Source organism: Oncorhynchus kisutch, linkage group LG19 (genome assembly GCF_002021735.2).
Source record: "Oncorhynchus kisutch isolate 150728-3 linkage group LG19, Okis_V2, whole genome shotgun sequence".
In the NCBI taxonomy this organism is placed as follows: domain Eukaryota; kingdom Metazoa; phylum Chordata; class Actinopteri; order Salmoniformes; family Salmonidae; genus Oncorhynchus; species Oncorhynchus kisutch.
This window is the reverse complement of record NC_034192.2, coordinates 37,527,356-37,548,833: the sequence shown is the minus strand read 5'-3', so window position 1 is coordinate 37,548,833 and position 21,478 is coordinate 37,527,356. Positions and strand designations below refer to the sequence as shown.

Genomic DNA, 21,478 nt, shown 5'->3' with positions numbered 1-21,478 from the left:
GTTTAGACAAGCAAAAGAGTACAAACAAATGAACAGTCCTTTTTACAGATGGGCAATATTGGAAGTATCTCTCCCGTATGTCATTTAATTTGCTTCCATGGTGTGTATTGGCTTTCTTTCGTTGTATCTTTTCCTTCACATTCATGTGTTTGCCATCAGACAAAACCCTGAAAATAGGACTTCATTTGGTGAGAGAGAGAGGGATTTAGGGGAGAGGAGGGGTTAAATGAAGGGGAGGGGAGACTGGGTGGAAGGAAGGCTATATAAACTATAAAAGAGAGTTGAGGGAAGAGAGGGGAGTCGTTTTCTAAGAATAGCTGGAGAGCTTCTTCTGAACTGTGAGTAAGTGGTTCATTTGTCCACAAAACTGAATGTTGCGACAGGGCAGTTGTCTCTTTTTTATTACATCTAGTTTCTTTGGCAATATGTTTGGAATGTTAGATATGTATGTTTGCCTTCAATGCGACTGCTGCAAAATGCAATGGCCAGTCGATCAAAATGACACAGAAAAGCCTTATTTTAGGGTATATGCTATTCAAGAGGGCATTCAAGAGAGTCTTGAGATTTGAAATCACTTTCAGAGAAGAGATGGGCTTTTAAAAATCTTTGTTGGGTTTTGTTTTCTGATTTTCTCTTTTTCTTGTTTTCTCTCTTAGGTGAAGTGACTCCACCAGGGAACCTAAAAAGAGTGAAAGTGCGGGACAAGACCATGCTGGGTTGTGAGGGTGAGGCGGTGGTGCGGCGGTGGATGACCCTGGTCACAGGACTGCTGGAGTGCCTGTGTTTTGCGGGGGCCGTTTTTGGCTGGGCCTCCCTGGTGTTCGTCCTGAAGACGGAAGGCTACTTCAGCTACCTGTGTGTCAACACTACCGGGGTCAATGGAACACAATTCCTAGGTCAGTGACTGAGACACCTCACCATCCCGTTTCAAACACATTCTCACATAATGTATCATTTGTTTGGATTCACAGTATATCTTACAATACAAATAAATATGTTAAAGGTCATTCAGAGGCCTGGGCACACTCATGCACACACACACACACACACTCATGCACACACACACTCATGCACACACACACACACACACACACACACACACACACACACACACACACACACACACACACACACACACACACACACACTCATGCACGCACGCACGCACACACACACACACACACACACACACTCATGCACACACACACACACACACAAACACTCTTGCACACACACACACCTGCCCATACTGACAGCACTCTGCCTGTGTGTGTGTGTGTGTGTGTGCGTGCATGCGTGCGCGCGTGTGTGTGTGTGTGTGTGTGTGCCTGCCTGCCTGCGTGCGCGCGCGCGCGTGTGTGTGTGTGTCAGACTGCAGTGCTCAGGATGAACAGTTCTCCCTCGTCTTCACCATCGCTTCCTTCATGAACAACTTCTTGCTGCTGCCCAATGGCTTCCTGTTCGACCGTTTTGGCACTATGGTGGCCAGGCTGCTGGGAATGTGAGTCTTTTTTGTAAACATGTTATAACGCATCATTAAGCGGCACAGGGTTGGTAACCTATATTCAACCATATCCATAATGTAAACAACCTAATGCAGTAGTGTCACTAAAACAAGATACTGAGCACAACTATATGAGCCTTGTCTTATCTTATCTTGTGACTGTATCTTGACCTTTCCCGCAAATCTCCCATTGACATCAACCATTGATTAGTCTTAGTCTTAGTCTTGAGTTACCCACAATGGTTTGGCCTTACGTGAAGACAGTATATTATAGAGTCTTGTTAAACGTTTAAGAATCTGTTCAGAGTTAATGAGGCTTTAATACATACCTAATCTCATGGGAGTTGAGATTTCGTTGTCTCTGGTCGATGCTGCACTAACGGCTCATTTTATGGCTGTTAGACTGAGAGACCTTCAAAAAGCACAGTGCTATGAAGCAGCCAGACAGCTGGCAATAAGGCCTGGGGGGGGGGGTTTTATAACCAATATATCACAGCTAAGGGTTGTTCTTATGCACGACGCAACGGGGAGTGCCTGGATACAGCCATTAGCCGTGGTATATTGATCATACAAACCACCCAGGTGCCTTATTGCTATTATAAACTGGTTACGAACGTAATTAGAGCAGTAATTTTCTGTCATACCTGTGGTATATTGTCTGATATTTCAGCCAATAAGCATCCAGGACCCAAACTACTCAGTTTATAATACTAAACTAAACACAGTCTGCCATTGCCTCAGCCATAACAGAGAACCTCTTTCAGTCTCTCTCTTTACCACTCTCTCCAACAGTTTCACTCTGTCCCTGCCCATCTGTCTCTCTGTTTGTGGTATGTAAGTGATGGTGGAAAGCATGAGGATGTGTACCCTTTAGTGCTAAGTCACTATTTTTCTGGCTGTCACATCCTGGTATTTCCTTTTGGAGGGGTTCCCATGTCTGTTCACAATAACAGATGTGGAGAAAGCTCTGGGAGAAGCAAGGGAGAGGGGAATTGTTTGTGTTTGTGTGTGTGTGTGTGTGTGTGTGTGTGTGTGTGTGTGTGTGTGTGTGTGTGTGTGTGTGTGTGTGTGTGTGTGTGTGTGTGTGTGTGTGTGTGTGTGTGTGTGTGTGTGTGTGTGTGTGTGTGTGTGTGTGTGTGTGAGAGAGAGAGAGACCAAGGATAGGCCAAGGGAAAGTGCTGGGGAAGGTTTGAGTTGTCTGGGCTTCTAGTTTCCTGTTGGAGTAGATTGGACTCAGTGCCTAGTTATTCAAGAGACGGTGCAAGACAGCGCCAGAGGGCGAGCACTGCCAGAGGTAAGGAATGGAGGGGGAGTGGTCATGCCAAGCAGAGAGGGAATGAGAAAGAAGAATGAAGTTGGACAGGGTGGGAGACATTTACAGATATAGTTAAGGGCTGGGGGTTATGTTGTTGAGTGTGAGTGTTCGGGGTGTGGTTGAGCCTGGGGTTGATGGGGTTAGGCTGGGCCAACTAGGGTTAATGTGGCACAGACCCAGTTACTGAAAAAAACTTCCATAGCCCAAGATTCCAAATCTGCATCAACAAACTCCCCATACATCGCCTCCTAAGCCAATCAGAAGCAAATCCACATGTTTTCACTCTAGGTGGAGGGGAATTGAAGAGAGAAGGAATGCAAATAGAGAGAGGATAGAGACTAGAGAGGGAGGTTTATGTGTAACTCTGTGTTGTTGTTGTTTTTGTCACACTGCTTTGCTTTATCTTGGCCAGGTCACAGTTGTAAATGAGAACTTGTTCTCAACTGGGCTACCTGGTTAAATAAAGGTGGAATAATACAAATAAAAGAGGTTGAGGTGTGATCTAGACCTCGTCGCGAGGACCAGGAAAACACAGCCGATGTGGGCTAAGGCTCTTAAAACAGGGCTAGGATAGTGGGAGGAACAACCAGAGGGCAAGAATACGAGAAGTTAAACTGAATCTTTTTTAACATTACCCACTGGTCTCATTGTGACATTGTGTTTCTGATTGTCAGCAAGTGTGTATGTGTGTGTCTTCTCCAGATCAATGTACACCTCTGGTGCCTTGTTTGTGGCCTTCTCAAGTTCAGGTAAAATCATTGACTTTTCAAAAACATGCTTTATGGCACAGCTTACCCAAACCCCAAAGCGTTTGATACATTTTTATCAACAGTTTGTTACCCTTTTGTCAGCAGTTCGCAAGATTTCAAGAGAACTAAGTCTGTTCTTTTTTTCTTCTCTCAGCTCTGTCCTTTCTCCTCTTCCCGGCGCTGTCCTGCATTTCTGTGGGAGGCATCATGTTTCTGGTCACCAACATGCAGGTCTGTTCTCTCCTATTCATTCCCTCCCGAATAAACATCAGTCATGTACACAGCAGTCCTCAGGGCAGAGGAGCTCTCTCAGTAATTAAAGAGGACCATGACTGGGAACACACTCATGATATAGCAAAGCCTTGCCTTGGGCCATGCTTTTGCTTCTGTTTGACTTGGGGTTTTGTCAGTCTGTGGTATGTACTCATGAAATACGCTTCACCTCTCTATTACTCCTGTAGATAGGCAACCTGTTTGGTTCCGCTCGCTCCACCATCATCACCCTCTACAATGGTGCCTTCGACTCCTCCTCCGCACTCTTTCTCATCATCAAGGTAAAACACACACACACAGCGATTATAAATTGATAGCTGTCAATGAGGTAATGATTATGATGATGGTGGTGGTGATGATGATGATGATGATGATGATGGTGATAATGATGGCATGCCTCCTGCCTCTCTTCTGCTCTAGCTGCTATTTGAGGCTGGGATCTCTCTGCGTGCCTCTTTCCTCTTCCTGGCTGCGTGTGGCATCATCCACCTGGTCAGGACCTTCCTCCTGCTACCCAGAACACACATCCCCTACCCCCTCCCTGAGGGCTACACCTATGGGTAAGAACACATCCCCTACCCCCTCCCTGAGGGCTACACCTATGGGTAAGAACACATCCCCTACCCCATCCCTGAGGGATACACCTATGGGTAAGAACACATCCCCTACTCCCTCCCTGAGGGATACACCTACGGGTAAGAACACATCCCCTACCCCTCCCTGAGGGAAACACCTATGGGTAAGAACACATCCCATACCCCCTCCCTGAGAGCTACACCTACGGGTAAGAACACATCCCCTACCCCCTCCCTGAGGGCTACACCTAGGGGTAAGAACACATCCCCTACCCCCTCCCTGAGGGCTACACCTACAGGTAAGAACACATCCCCTACCCCCTCCCTGAGGGCTACACCTACGGGTAAGAACACATCCCCTACCCCCTCCCTGAGGGCTACACCTACGGGTTAGAACACATCCCCTACCCCTCCCTGAGGGAAACACCTATGGGTAAGAACACATCCCATACCCCCTCCCTGAGGGCTACACCTAGGGGTAAGAACACATCCCCTACCCCCTCCCTGAGGGCTACACCTACAGGTAAGAACACATCCCCTACCCCCTCCCTGAGGGCTACACCTAGGGGTAAGAACACATCCCCTACCCACTCCCTGAGGGACACACCTAGGGGTAAGAACACATCCCCTACCCACTCCCTGAGGGATACACCTAGGTGAAAGAACACATCCCCTACCCCTCCCTGAGGGATACACCTATGGGTAAGAACACATCCCCTACCCCCTCCCTGAGGGATACACCTACGGGTAAGAACACATCCCCTACCCCTCCCTGAGGGAAACACCTATGGGTAAGAACACATCCCATACCCCCTCCCTGAGAGCTACACCTACGGGTAAGAACACATCCCCTACCCCCTCCCTGAGGGCTACACCTAGGGGTAAGAACACATCCCCTACCCCCTCCCTGAGGGCTACACCTACAGGTAAGAACACATCCCCTACCCCCTCCCTGAGGACAACACATAGGGGTAAGAACACATCCCCTACCCCCTCCCTGAGGGCTACACCTACGGGTAAGAACACATCCCCTACCCCCTCCCTGAGGGATACACCTAGGGGAAAGTACACATCCCCTACCCCTCCCTGAGGGCTACACCTATGGGTAAGAACACATCCCCTACCCCTCCCTGAGGGATACACCTACGGGTAAGAACACATCCCCTACCCCCTCCCTGAGGGATACACCTACGGGTAAGAACACATCCCCTACCCCTCCCTGAGGGCTACACCTATGGGTAAGAACACATCCCCTACCCCTCCCTGAGGGATACACCTACGGGTAAGAACACATCCCCTACCCCCTCCCTGAGGGATACACCTAGGGGAAAGTACACATCCCCTACCCCTCCCTGAGGGCTACACCTAGGTGAAAGAACAGGAGTTGGCCAGAAAATTGACCCAGGGAAAGAAGGGAATACATGTATGCTGACTGTTTGTTGCTCTAGCAGAAGCTCTAACAAACTAGAGACCCCAGCACACCCCCTGTGGGTCCAGTCTGTCTGTTCTCTGTGTGACTCTAACCAGTGTTGCTATTACTTCCTGTGACAGAATAAACTGTGGCCAGACCAAGACTTTTAGCCCGGAGCAGACAGCAGCAATTGCCAGCGTGCAGAGTGAAGATGTCACGGAGGAAACGCCTTTTAGCAAGGAGAGCGCAGAGAAAGGTGTGTAGATTTAGGTTAAGTTGATATCAGCCCTTCTCGTTCCCTTGTCCCATATATTCATGATTGGTTGACCATACAGACCTTGTTAACTGCAATTATGTAATCTGTGTGTATTTGTGACTGATTTGACCTCTTACCCTCCTCCCCAACCCCTCTCAGTGGCTACTTTCTGGGAGTGTTTCCTGTCCAAGTTCTTCCTCTGGCACCTGGTGTGGCTTTCTGTCATGCAGCTGAGACACTACCTGTTCATCGGCACCCTCAACCCCATGCTGCAGAGACTGACCCAGGGAGAACCCTCTCTGGGTACACACACACATACACACTCACTTATAAATGTCTATTGTCAGATATTATACATATGCAAAAACTATGTGGACTCCCCTTCAAATTAGTGGCTCCGGCTATTTCAGCCACACCCGTTGCTGACAGGTGTATAAAACCGAGCACACAGCCATGGAATATCCATAGACGAGCATTGGTCATAGAATGGACCGCACTGAAGAGCTCAGTGACTTTCAACGTGGCACCGTCATATGATGGCACCTTTCCAACAAGTCAGTTCTTCAAATTCCTGCTAGAGCTGCACCGGTCAACTGTACGTGCTGTTATTGTGTAGTGGAAACATCTAGGAGTAACAACGGCTCAGCTGTGAAGTGGTAGGCCACACAAACTCACAGAATGGGACCGCCGAGTGCTGAAGCGTGAAGTGCGTAGAAATGGTCTGTTCTCGGTTGCAACACTCGCTACCGAGTTCCAAGCTGCCTCTTGAAGCAACGTCAGCGCAAGAACGGTTCATCTCGTGCTTCAAGAAATGAGACTCCATGAAATTAGTTTCCTTCACCATCTGGCAGTCCGATGGACAAATCTGGGTTTGGCGGATGCCAGGAGAACGCTGCCTGCCCCCATGCATAGTGCCAACTGTAAAGTTTGGTGAAGGAGGAATAATGATCCGGGGCTGTTTTTCATTGTTCGGGCTAGGCCCCTTAGATTTTGTGAAGTGAAATCTTAACGCTACAGCATACAATAACATTCTAGATGATTCTGTGCTTCCAACTTTGTGGCAACAGTTTGTGAAAGGCCCTTTCCTGCTTCACTATGACATTGCCCCCGTGCACAAAGTGAGGTCAATACAGAAATGGTTTGTCGAGATCGGTGTGGAAGAACTTGACTAGCCTGCACAGAGCCCTGACCTCAACCCCATCGAACACCTTTGGGATGAATTGGATCACCAGGCCTAATCGCCCAACATCAGTGCCCAACCTCACTAATGCTCTTGTGGCTGAATGGAAGCAACTCCCTGCAGCAACGATCCAACATCTAGTGGGAAGCCTTCCCAAAAGAGTGGAGGTTGTTATAGCAGCAAAGGGGGGACCAACTCTATATTAATGCCCACGATTTTGGAGTGAAATATACTTTTGGCCATGGAGTGTATTACTGTCTTAATCGTTTATAAATATCTTACTGATGTTTAATAAAGTAGACTTACAAACAAAAGTTGTTTAAAGTGTAACTCTTCTCTCTTTCTAAGCACAAACTTATTCCGCTCTGTTTTTCCCTGCAGTGAGCACATACACCAATGCTTTTGCTGTGACACAGCTTTGTGGGGTGCTGTGTGCCCCCTGGAACGGCCTCATCATGGACCGACACAAGGGCAAGCCCAGGGCCCCAGGTAAAATCTTCACCTACAGCCACTAACACAAATTCTCTACAACACACATGTGAAACCTCACACACTCAATGTTATGAGAATTTTGTTATCAATGTTCATAAACTTCAATTATTCTACTCAGTCTGCAACCCAGAGTTTGTAAGATTCTGGTTTAAATGAAACAGACAGATTTCTCAGCTAACAATAGTCTAAATGTTTATTCACAAGGACGTCCTAGTCCGTTGTACAAAAACATGCATTTTATACTGGCTCCTTACACACATACCTTCACACACAAACAGTAGATATCCTACGCACATACATACACACGAACAGTAGGTGAGTTGTATCCTTCTCCATAGTTCTCACCACTGTGTATCACTACCCAGCCGACAGTTCCATTCCCCCGAGATTAGGGAAACCTTGAGAGGTACTCCCTATGCCATCATAAATTCCTCAGAGGCCTAGCCAGGTCGGTCCAAACAAAGTTGAACTGTTCTCAGGTTCTTTTCTTTGGCACACATACAAGGTCAAATCCTAAGCTACTTCTTGCTCAGACAGTCTGTGTTTTTCCACTATACAAATACATTGTTTAACCTAATTCTGACTAAAACTACACACATCATCAGATTATAATTTTATGATTCTAATCAATTTCATACAGTTATAAGGTTTCAGAGTGGAATTATTTTATCATTATCTTTCAACATATACATTATTTTATCACTCACACTCCAAACCAAACACACAAAGAACGTTCTTTCACAGGTCATTTTTTTTTGCTATGCCAACAATTTCAGAATGTAACTGAATAACTGCAATTTCAGTTAAAACTCAATAAAACAAGTCTCAAATATAAGGATGTCTATACATTACAGCTGTTTTCAAATAAATTGCTCTGCTATTAAGAGTTTTACTGGAGGAACCTGTGGGCTGAAGAGCCTCTGACCTTCAGTACATTACTGCTTGGAAAGGGGTGACTGAAGTGGTGTTGTCATATGCTACTTAAGGAGGTGGTGTAGAAATGGAGAAGACAGAATTAAATCGAGATTAACATCTTCACACTACTGAAATATGTGTACAAGATGGTATTTTTGTGAAAACTCGTAAGTGAAATCATACTCTAAACTAACTTCAACACCAGATCCCTGAGAACTGCCTGATTTTCTGACCCTGATACCTAACTGTGAAGGGGGCGGGGAAGGGTGTAAAATATGCATGGGTTTGTACACACAACACTAATCTTATCTGTGTGTTTGTGTGTGTATATGTGTGTGGGCATACTGTATGTTTTGGTGTATGTGTGTTGTGTGTGTGTGCAGGAATGAGTGAGAAGGAGGCAGACCTGCGTGCATCAGTGCTCTCCCTGACCCTGACGGCGCTGCAGTGTGTCCTGTTCTCCATTTGTGCCTCCACTCCCTTCCTCCCCCTCCAGTACCTCACCTTCATCCTGCAAGTCCTCAACCGATCCTTCCTCTATGGAGGCAATGCAGCCTTCATCAGCATTGCGTGAGTCACACACACACACACACACACACACACACACACACACACACACACACACACACACACACACACACACACACACACACAAGAACAAACATTATGCAACAGGATAAGGGGAATACAGATAGACGCTCACACATTCTTAGTGTCATACTCTTGTACAGTAGTAACAAATGAATTAAATTATCTCCCTTGCCTCCCTCCCTCTGTGTAGTTTTCCTCCGTGTCATTTTGGGAAGCTGTACGGTATGCTCATGGCTCTGTCTGCAGTGGTGGCTCTGCTGCAGTACCCCTGCTTCACCCTGGTCAAAGGAGTGCTGGGAGGAGACCCACTATACGTGAGTGGAGTTACTGTTATCAGAATGACCAGATAGACTACCTTTACCTTTGGGAGAGCTTTGCAGCAGGCTTTAACCTTTACCATTATGTTCTGATGTCGACTTATTGCAGAGTGGTGATCCCATCTCCCTTCCCCCTCCCTTCCCCCTCATCACTCCCTCTCTTTTTTCTCTTTCCTCTACAGGTGAACATAGCCCTGACGTTACTTAGCCTACTGGCTTTCATTCATCCTGTCTGTGTCTATCTGCACTGTTGTGGCCTGGCAGCCCAGAGGGGTAAACCCAAGGACACTCTCCCCTCCCCCTCCTCCTAGACCAGCTCTAAAAAGGGAAACAAACACACACTTTAAAAAGGCCATTTCAACCCTCGCTCCTCTGTTTCTTCTCCAGTTTGTATATTATATACAGTTGAAGTCGGAAGTTTACATACACCTTAGCCAAATACATTTAAACTCAGTTTTTCACAATTCCTGACATTTAATCATAGTAAAGATTCCCTGTCTTAGGTCAGTTAGGATCATAACTTTATTTGAAGAATGTGAAATGTTAGAATAATAGTAGAGAGAATGATTTATTTCAGCTTTTATTTCTTTCACCACATTCCCAGTAGGTCAGAAGTTGACATACACTCAATTAGTATTTGGTACCATTGCCTTTAAATGGTTTAACTTGGGTCAAACGTTTCAGGTAGCCTTCCACAAGCTTCCCACAATAAGTTGGGTGAATTCTGGCCCATTCCTCCTGACAGAGCTGGTGTAACTGAGTCAGGTTTGTAGGCGTCCTTGCTCGCACACGCTTTTTCAGTTCTACCCAAAAATGTTCAAAAGGGTTGAGGTCAGGGCTTTGTGATGGCCAGTCCAGTACCTTGACTTTGTTGTCCTTAAGCCATTTTGCCACAACTTTGGAAGTATGCTTGGGGTCATTGTCCATTTGGGAGACCCATTTGCGACCAAGCTTTAACTTTTAACTTTTATACATGTCTTATATCAGGATTTTAGCCAATTCTGTCAGAGTGGGAACCAAAAACTGTTTACAGACTCCTCCTAAGTGCTAATGTTATTTTTCAGCCCTGCATTGACTGCCCCATTGGTTGGTATTGGCTACAGCTGAAGCCCATAGGCTACTATTGTATGTATTGTAGTTGAAAATGTATTTGATCTGGTGCATTCTAGCTAGCTAGTCTGCCTCCTTTTATTCCACTTTAAGCAGTATTAACTGTGCACTTTGACACTGCTGCCCAAAGGACAACAACACATATAAACAAATCTAGTGTTTACTACTCCTGTTAGAATAAGGATTAATTGATGTGATAATCAGTTTGAGGTATAGGAATTGTAAGGGATTTACAGATCTAAGAAACTGCTCAGCAATGTGAGAAGGTCAGGAGCAAGAAGATGATCAGATAATGTTGTTGATCTTTTCTCATCCTGTCATACACAACTGTCTGGCTTTTTACATAACTCAACTGAACTGACCACAGTTTCCACGCTGGGTCCCCAGTGTCTCAAATTTTAAATTCCTTCAGGAGTTTGAGAGACCCTTTTGTCAGGAAAGGCAGTGCAGGTCTGCCAGCTACTGACCTAAACTGGGGAAAACAGCTTGTTTCCTGTTGGCATTTACTTCCCTCCTCTGAACAAACCGTGTCATGATGATGGGCTTTGTAAAGTTTTTAAAAGTATTATATCAACTTATTTCATAACAGCGAGAACCTTTATAGGGTTTATTTATAGTAGAACAGGATGTGGTAATCACGGCTGATTTTCTATCAGCAAACAGTATTGCACAGCACGATCATCCCCCCCACTGAATAAACCTGAATGTCTGGTTTCGATAGCAGAGATAGACCACTTATGTCTTATACATGGAAGTCAATAACATTGAAGAGACTATTACATTTGTATTGAGAATGTACTGTATTAATCGTGAAGGGATTATTTCAATGCAGGACATGCAGGGACTATAGCATTAGGTAGGTATATATATATATTTTTTTCTTTAAATTACCTTAGCAACTATGTAAAACACTTTAAAATGACAAATAAGTACACATCATACTTGTTTTTGTTTATAGTGAACTGTTTATCGATGATAAAACAATGCATGTTCTTTAAACTGAAAAACTTTATGTTTAGGCATTGTTTAAAGTACTTAGGTTAAGCAAATTGGCTTGTCCTCATAGTGACCCATTAGAGTTGTGGTGAGATGTTTTGGGGAATTATAGATGTATATCTAATATTTTGGATGCTAGAAAGTAAACATTGTGAGCCACATGTTTAATCATATAACTTCGGTAAATTATTATAATATATATATAACAAAATTGTACCCCCTTTGTTCTCCCCAATTCTGTCATATCCAATTACGATCTTGTCTCATCGCTGCAACTCCCCAACGGGCTCGGAGGTCGAGTCATGCGTCCTCCGAAACATGACACGCCAAACCGAACTCCTTAACACCCGCCCGCTTAACCCGGAAGCCAGCCGCACCAATGTGTCAGAGGAAACACAGTTCAACTGACAATCGAAGTCAGCCTGCAGGCGTCCGACCCGCCACAATGAGTCACTAGAGCGCAATGAGCTAATCCTCAATTACCTAAAATGTGTCATTGGTGTTACTACTCCTACAGGTGACAATGGGAAGACATTTTTTTTTTTATCTATTAAAATTATGTAAATGATTTCCAAAATGCCATGCCTATATGCCACCGCAATTCAAGAACGGCCGTGTGCTAAAGGCGAAGTGAAAATATCAGGTACACATACAGTAGTTTCAAACCCTCTATATCAAGCCTGAAGATGTATGAATGTCCTTCTTTCACATTTCCAGTGAAAAGGCCAAAACAAGCAATGCCACCAAGCAAACAATTCAAAATGATGAGTTGTATTAAAAAGTATCGATTCAACATAGAGAACAATAAATCCACCATACATCGTATGTATGATTAATAAAATAAATTATACAAAACTGTAGGCATGTCAAGACTTCCAACGAAGTCAGCTCCTCTCCTTGTTCGGCGTCAGCGGCTTTCTAGCCATCGCCGCTCCATTTCTCATGTTCCATTTGTTTTGTCTTGTTTCACACACACCTGGTTTTCATTCCATAGTCACACTGCAAGTATTTAGTCCTCTGTTCCCCTCCATGTCTTTGTGTGTAATTATTTATTGTTACGTGGACATTTTGTCAGGCGCTGCACTTTAGTATTAGACTGTGTTTTTTGGCACTAGTATGTTTATGTGCTGTCGTTTGTTGACCGGTATTAAAGTGTGCCTGTTTATTATACTCCACTCTCCTGCACTTGACTTAGCCTCCCATATACATGCCTAACAAGGCATGAAGATTTTTAAAAACTGTACAAAAATCTGTATGCCAATGAAAAATGTTAAAGTAGGTGTAAAGTACTTCAGTAAAAACACTTTAAAGTACTACATAAGTCATTTTGAGGTATCTGTACTTCACTTTACTATTTATATTTGGCAACTTTTACTTTTACTCAACTAAATTCCTAAAGAAAATTATGTACTTTCTACTCCATTCATTTTCCTTGACAACCAAAAGTACTCGTTACATTTTAAATGCATAGCAGGACAGGAAAATTGTCTAATTCACATAATTATCAAGAGAACATCCCTGGTCATCCCTACTGCCTCTGATCTGGAGGATTCACTAAACACAAATGCTTCATTTGTAAATGATGTCTGAGTGCTGAAGTATGCCCCTGGCCATTCGTACATTTAATTTTTTTAAACAATTGTGTCATCTGTTATGTCTAATATAAAGAATGTGAAATGATTTATACATTCACTTTTGATACTTAAGTATATTTAAAACCAAATACTTCTAGACTTATAATCAAGTTGCATTTTACTGATTGACTTTCACTTCAGTCATTTTTTATTAAGGTATCTTTACTTTTACTCAAGTATGACAATTGGGTACATTTTCCACCACTGTCCATTTGTCACTCAATATATGACACAGTGGCAACAGAAACTCACGCAAAACTCATCACTTCATCCACTCTCGTTCACTTACTCACACACACATGCACACTATCCCCTACCCCAAGTAAAATGGGTACTGGTAAAAAAATGCAATTACACTTTCTCAGCGTACCCAACATGGTCTCAGAGCATTTCATATCATTCTTTATGTAAATCCAAGGTACTCCATTTAGTATATCAAATCAAATGTATTTATAAAGCCCTTCTTAAACCAGCTGATATCTCAAAGTGCTGTACAGAAACCCAGCCTAAAACTCCAAACAGCAAGCAATGCAGGTGTAGAAGTACGGTGGCTAGGAAAAACTCCCTAGAAAGGCCAAAACCTAGGAAGAAACCTAGAGAGGAACCAGGCTATGAGGGTTGGCCAGTCCTCTTCTGGCTGTGCCAGGTGGAGATTGTAACAGAACATAGCCAAGATGTTCAAATGTTCATAGATAACCAGCAGGGTCAAATAACAATAATCACAGTGGTTGTCGAGGGTGCAACAGGTCAGCACCTCAGGAGTGAATGTCAGTTGGCTTTTCATAGCTGATCATTATATGTTATGTTTCGTATGGTATGTATTAATGTGTGGATGTCCATCATCGATTTTGTATGATATGTTACGAGTTGCAAATTGTTGTGGCTAACATTAGGTAGCTCTAGGGGTTAGGGCTATGGGTTAAGGTTAGGGTTGAGGTTAGGAGTTAGGTTAAAGGGTTAGGGGAAGGGTTAGCTAAAAGGGTTAAGGTTAAGATTTGGGGAAGGGTTAGCTAACATGCTAAGTAGTTGCAGTAGCTAAAAAGTAGTAAGTATTTGACAAGTTGCTAATTAGCACAACCTTTGGGTTGCTACACACTTGCGTTATACTTGAGTAATGTAGGGTGGTTCATTTTTGCACAGAAATTAATGTTGCAATGGGACAGTTGTCTTGTTTTTATTGCATGTGGTTTATTGCGCAATTTGGTCGGGGTGTAAGGATGCATGTTTACATTTAATATGACTGCAGTAAAATGCAATTGTCAGTCATCAGTCAACACAGAAAAGCATTATTTAGGCTATGTACTATTCAAGAGAGTCTTTGAGATCTCAGAGGAGAAAACTGACTAAATAGTAATAAGCTGCACAGGGTTGAAATACACTCACCGGACAATTTATTAGGTGCACCCATGTTATATTCAACCATGACTGATGGTTAGCTGTCGATTGGTCTGCCGGCGTACATAAGACAGCTCCGGTGAGCCTCTCCCTGCAGATTGTTGTCCAGGATTGTTGTCCCTGCAGTGGTCCAGTGGTCCATTCATGACTTAGGATATAGAAAAGTACTGTCATGAGTTTATAGCATGAAAAAAAGTGTCCGCTGAACATGAGCTCCCTATAGCACCCTTAGGACAAAGATATGTTCTAGTCATCCGAGACTATTTCACTTAGAATGTGCTGTAACTGTTGCTCACTGTATCTTAGAGGCATTTTTATTAATGTCACTGCACCCCCTCCTATTCAGAAGTTACCGTCCTTCACCTTCCCTGTTGTGAAACTACGCTCTGGTTAAATGAGGCCCATGGGTCAGGGACAGCCCCCAATCAGTCCCACCCGGTGTGTGACAGAGCTCAAAACCAAAATGCTGCCCGAGTAGCATCTCTGGTCGATTAAGGGTATGCTGGTCCTCCACAGGACTGTTAGAGTAATATGGTCATGTTTTTCACAGTGTGAGTACTGTGGAAAGTGTAGTGTGAACACCATGTCTTTAAAAGTACAGGCAGATCAAAAGTAGGTTCTACAGCTGCATCATCGAGAGCATTCTGACTGGTTGCATCACTGCCTGGTATGGCAACTGCTCAGTCTCCGACCGCAAGGCACGGCAGAGGGTAGTGTGTACAGCCCAGTATATCACTGGGGCCAAGATTCCTGCCATCCAGGACCTCTATACCAGGCGGTGTCAGAGGAAGGCCCTAAAAATTGTCAAAGACTCCAGCCAACCTAGTCATAGACTGTTCTCGCTGCTACTGCACGGCAAGTGGTACCATGAGCGCCGATTCGAGGTCCAAAAGGCTTCTTAACAGCTTCTACCCCCAAACCATAAGACAGCTAGTCAAAGGGCTAATCAACAGCTAATCAAAGGGCTACCCAGAACCCTCTTTTACACTGCTGCTACTCTCTGTTTATAATCTATGTACAGTGCCTTGCGAAAGTATTCGGCCCCCTTGAACTTTGCGACCTTTTGCCACATTTCAGGCTTCAAACATAAAGATATAAAACTGTATTTTTTTGTGAAGAATCAACAACAAGTGGGACACAATCATGAAGTGGAACGACATTTATTGGATATTTCAAACTTTTTTAACAAATCAAAAACTGAAAAATTGGGCGTGCAAAATTATTCAGCCCCTTTACTTTCAGTGCAGCAAACTCTCTCCAGAAGTTCAGTGAGGATCTCTGAATGATCCAATGTTGACCTAAATGACTAATGATGACAAATACAATCCACCTGTGTGTAATCAAGTCTCCGTATAAATGCACCTGCACTGTGATAGTCTCAGAGGTCCGTTAAAAGCGCAGAGAGCATCATGAAGAACAAGGAACACACCAGGCAGGTCCGAGATACTGTTGTGAAGAAGTTTAAAGCCGGATTTGGATACAAAAAGATTTCCCAAGCTTTTAACATCCCAAGGAGCACTGTGCAAGCGATAATATTGAAATGGAAGGAGTATCAGACCACTGCAAATCTACCAAGACCTGGCCGTCCCTCTAAACTTTCAGCTCATACGAGGAGAAGACTGATCAGAGATGCAGCCAAGAGGCCCATGATCACTCTGGATGAACTGCAGAGATCTACAGCTGAGGTGGGAGACTCTGTCCATAGGACAACAATCAGTCGTATATTGCACAAATCTGGCCTTTATGGAAGAGTGGCAAGAAGAAAGCCATTTCTTAAAGATATCCATAAAAAGTGTTGTTTAAAGTTTGCCACAAGCCACCTGGGAGACACACCAAACATGTGGAAGAAGGTGCTCTGGTCAAATTAAACCAAAATTGAACTTTTTGGCAACAATGCAAAACGTTATGTTTGGCGTAAAAGCAACACAGCTCATCACCGTGAACACACCATCCCCACTGTCAAACATGGTGGTGGCAGCATCATGGTTTGGGCCTGCTTTTCTTCAGCAGGGACAGGGAAGATGGTTAAAATTGATGGGAAGATGGATGGAGCCAAATACAGGACCATTCTGGAAGAAAACCTGATGGAGTCTGCAAAAGACCTGAGACTGGGACGGAGATTTGTCTTCCAACAAGACAATGATCCAAAACATAAAGCAAAATCTACAATGGAATGGTTCAAAAATAAACATATCCAGGTGTTAGAATGGCCAAGTCAAAGTCCAGACCTGAATCCAATCGAGAATCTGTGGAAAGAACTGAAAACTGCTGTTCACAAATGCTCTCCATCCAACCTCACTGAGCTCGAGCTGTTTTGCAAGGAGGAATGGGAAAAAATGTCAGTCTCTCGATGTGCAAAACTGATAGAGACATACCCTAAGCGACTTACAGCTGTAATCGCAGCAAAAGGTGGCACTACAAAGTATTAACTTAAGGGGGCTGAATAATTTTGCACGCCCAATTCTTCAGTTTTTGATTTGTTAAAAAAGTTTGAAATATCCAATAAATGTCGTTCCACTTCATGATTGTGTCACACTTGTTGTTGATTCTTCACAAAAAATACAGTTTTATATCTTTATGTTTGAAGCCTGAAATGTGGCAAAAGGTCGCAAAGTTCAAGGGGGCCGAATACTTTCGCAAGGCACTGTATAGTCACTTTAACTCTGGCTACAGTTGAAGCCGGAAGTCTACATACACTTAGGTTGGAGTCATTAAAACTCGTTTTTCAACAACTCCACACATTTCTTGTTAACAAACTATAGTATTGGCAAGTCGGTTAGGACATCTACTTTGTGCATAACACAAGTAATTTTTTCAACAATTGTTTACAGACAGATTATTTCACTTATAATTCACTGTAACACAATTCCAGTGGGTCAGAAGTTTACATACAGTGGGGCAAAAAATTATTTAGTCAGCTACCAATTGTGCAAGTTCTCCCACTTAAAAAGATGAGAGGCCTGTAATTTTCATCATAGGTACACTTCAACTATGACAGACAAAATGAGAAAAAAAATCCAGGAAATCACATTGTAGGATTTTTTATGAATTTATTTGCAAATGATGGTGGAAAATAAGTATTGGGCAATTGTGCGTCGCCCCACGGACCTCCCGGTCGCGGCTGGTTACGACAGAGCCTGGGCGCGAACCCAGAGTCTCTGATGGCACAGCAGGCGCTGCGCCACCCGGGAGGCCACAGGCTTCTAATGTTAACATGCATGAAACCAAGGCTTTTACAGTTACAGAATTAACAAATGTGGTGTGGGAGTGGAGCTAGGCACTGCAGGACCTGGATTAACCTCTACATCACCAGAGGAACAGAGTAGAAGTAGTATAAGGGTAGAGCTAAAGGCTATACGAACTGGCCGTCTAGCACGTTCGGAACAGAGAGTAAAAGGAGCAGGTTTCTGGGAACAATAGCATAGATTAAAGGCATAGTGTACAGACAAAGGTATGGTAGGATGTGAGTACATTGGAGGTAAACCTAGGCATTGAGTAATGATGAGAGAGATATATTCTCTAGAGACGTTTAAACCTGGTGATGTCATCGCATATGTATGAGGTGGAACAACATGGTTGGTTAAGGCATATTGAGCAGGGCTAGAGGCTCGACAGTGAAATAAGACAGTAATCACTAACCAGGACAGTAATGGATGAGGCATATTGATATTAGAGAGAGGCATGCGTAGCCAAGTGAACATATGTGTCCATTGAGTGGTTGGGCTGGCTGGGGACACGGAGAGTCAGATAGTTAGCGGGTCGGTGCTAACAAGCTAGCAATTAGTAGGCCGGGGCTAACAAGCTAGAAGTTAGCATGTTTGGATCTGTGTTGGAATTTATCTGTAGCAGAACAGCAATCCTCAGATGCTAAAATGTACAGAACTTCTGATCAACTTCCTGAGATTTGTAAACATACATTCTACACTGAAGTGAAGACTCTTCGAACACCCAAAACCCTCCTGTTGTCCCCCGAGCCCGTGTGTGTGTACAATGTGTGTGTGTGCGTATAGAGTACCACTGTATGAGTCCTAATACCCATAAAACCTAGTGGTCAAACAGGGAAATGGTTCCAATCGTTTTTCTACCATTCATTTTTCCCTTAGGAGATTTTAGAAACACTTAAACACTGTGTTCGTGTAGCCTTACTCTGGCATGACATTTTGATAACCGTGTAAATCTCTCTAGGACAAGGTGACTTTAATCAATATATGCGCCTGTATTTCCCACCCGCAAAATTAAATGCTATTAGCTGCTAATGTGGCTATCATAAAGAACTACAAATGCCATGATGATGATATCGACGAGACTGCTGAATCGAGGCAAAGGTAAGAATCTCTGGATTTACTAACTAATGTTAGCTATATTTAGTAAAGGATTTATTAGGAAAAAAATTACATTGACAATTCTGTGAATGGTCTTGTGAAAGGTTTAAATTGAAACAAGATCTGTTGGCAAAGGTGTCAGCTAGAGATGATGTGCAGGAGATTGCTGGGATTTGTAGTCTTGCATGTCTACTTTGATACTAATTAGCATTTTCGAATCTGAGAGCAAATAGAGCCAAATATATTGATAAAGGTCACCTTGTCCTAGTGAAATTTAGACCGTTTTCAATTTCACGCCATAGTAAGCCTGCACAAAACACGACCCTTACTTTAAGTGTTTCTACATTTTCCTGTTTGACCGCTAGGTTTTATGGGTATTATGACACCTCCACTGTGGGGCTCTGTGTGTGTGTGTGGCAGGCCATAACTACAGTAGATCACCAGTTTTTTTTATCCCAACCCTCAGTTTCTCTCAGTCCATCCCACCTATCTCTGCAGACCACAGTAGCGGTGTGTGGGTAAAATCACCAGGGAAGCCAAGCTCCCACCCAAAACCATATTACAACCTGTGTTGTGATTATTTCGTTGTTTGCTCTATAACATGCTAGTTCATATTCATTTACACCATGATATATAGGCCTAAGGCCGATACAATAAGAAGACTCGGTGGCAGAATATATTCAACAACACATTTGTTTCATTACAAAACCGGAGAGCAACATCTGTCCGGTGAAGTCCACAAAACATATTGCATGTAACAAACAGTTACATGACCTGCAGCATGGTCAATCAAGTTAATGTTTCCGACATTTTCGGACTATCCAAGTGACTAAGGGGGCAGTTGAAATCGGCGAGGAGACAACATTTTGGGAAGGTTCTTGCATTGGAATTATATTGAAATCTGCTTATACAGTGCATTCAGAAAGTATTCAGACCCCTTCCCTTTTTCCACATTGTGCTACATTACAGCCTTATTCTAAAATGTATTAAATAACTTAAATCCTCAATCTACACACATTACCCCATAATTCCAAAGCAAAAACAGTTGTTTTGATATTTTTGCAAATGTATATATATATATATTTTAAACATAAATACTTTATTCACATAAATCAAGGGGACTGAATAATTTCCATCCATACCTCCTTTGATCTGGCGGACTCACGAAACACAAATTATTTGTTTGTAAATTATGTCCAAGTGTTGGAGTGTGCCCCTGACTATCACTAAATAAAAAAACAAGAATATTGTGCCATCTGGTTTGCTTTATATAAGGAATGTGAAATTATTTATAGTTTTACTTTTCATACTTAAGTATGTTTTTAGCAATTACATATTTAAAACCAAATACTTTTAGACTTTTACTCAAGTAGTATTTCACTGGGTGACTTTTCTATTTATGTATCTTTACTTTTACTCAAGTATGACAATTGGGTACTTTTCCCACCACTGCACACATGCAGCTAACAAAACTATATGTACATGTCTGCTCTAAAACTGATTGCAGCATTACCGCAAAAACTGGAGGAGGAAAGTGGGAGAAGCTAAAAGGAACGCGTCTGCATTAAAGACCAAATAAATACATTTAAAAAAGTATACCAGTTCCATTTTATGACCAACAAATTGACACCTGAGCCATACAGGTTACAAAGTAATTTGGAAATTTCGATGTGCCGATTCCATTGCACAACTGATATACAAAACAACGCCGGATTCAAAACTTTGACATTTTCTATTTAAATGAGAAAACAAAATCCTTGCAACCAATAGAACGTTATGTATATGAGGGATACAACCATCCTAGCTCTGCAGATTTTGCTGCGAAGAGACAGAATCATTAGATCACTTGTTTTGGTACTGCCCATACGTAGCTTGTTTTTGGTCGCAGGTTCAGGAATTGGTGGAAAATCACAACATTTACCTAACGCAGACTCTGCAAATAGCACTTCTGGGTGACTCGAAAAGCCAAAATAATTTGATCAATAATATAATAATACTCTTAATCTACCATTTGTAGAAATTATGGGAATAGAAATGTTCAGAACTTTTATGAAACATCACAGCACAGTTAAAAAATATATGGAAGTAGAAGTCAAAACTGGACGGCTTCAGAGATAGATGGGAGGGGTTGAGGGGAGCTGAAGAGTGGGACAAAAAATAAAATATAATTTCCGGTAATGTAAAAGGTATCTTGTCCTTAAAATGTATTTATTATGTATAGACTGTATTGTTGTCCATTAGTTTACTCCAATTAGGGAGGGATGTTAGGGTTATGGGAAAATAAAATATATATTTACCAAAAAATATATGGGGGATTGGGCATGATACGGACAATTACTTTGATAGAAGCCACAATCTATCTGCAGAATTACAGCTGGTCTACCAGTAAAAAAGACAAAAAGAAACAGAATAGAGCTAAGCACAGTCAAAATCCTAGAGGAAA

General features: G+C 43.0%; 1 protein-coding gene across 2 annotated transcripts; it reads left to right on the top strand.

Moving 5' to 3' along the window:
- Positions 1 to 293: 293 nt before the first annotated feature.
- LOC109880706 (solute carrier family 43 member 3) lies at positions 294 to 12,997 on the top strand. Of its 2 annotated transcripts, none has more exons than XM_020472899.2 (13): positions 294 to 338; positions 657 to 896; positions 1,372 to 1,501; positions 3,522 to 3,568; positions 3,723 to 3,799; positions 4,030 to 4,122; positions 4,262 to 4,401; positions 5,968 to 6,083; positions 6,243 to 6,386; positions 7,645 to 7,752; positions 9,054 to 9,240; positions 9,452 to 9,575; positions 9,761 to 12,997. In XM_020472899.2, exons 2-13 carry the CDS (start codon positions 710 to 712, stop codon positions 9,887 to 9,889), a joined length of 1,482 nt encoding a protein of 493 aa, XP_020328488.1. In that variant the 5' UTR covers positions 294 to 338; positions 657 to 709; the 3' UTR covers positions 9,890 to 12,997. The 2 variants fall into 2 exon arrangements, with proteins under 2 accessions (XP_020328488.1, XP_020328489.1); XM_020472900.2 differs by having other exon boundaries at positions 307 to 342.
- Positions 12,998 to 21,478: the final 8,481 nt, after the last annotated feature.

Coding starts and splice junctions, on each gene's coding strand:
- LOC109880706 (XM_020472899.2), top strand. CDS start 710: ATGCTGGGTTGTGAGGGTGAGGCGGTGGTGCGGCGGTGGATGACCCTG. Junction 3,569..3,722: donor TGTGGCCTTCTCAAGTTCAG/GTAAAATCATTG, acceptor TTCTTCTCTCAG/CTCTGTCCTTTCTCCTCTTC. Junction 3,800..4,029: donor TTCTGGTCACCAACATGCAG/GTCTGTTCTCTC, acceptor TTACTCCTGTAG/ATAGGCAACCTGTTTGGTTC.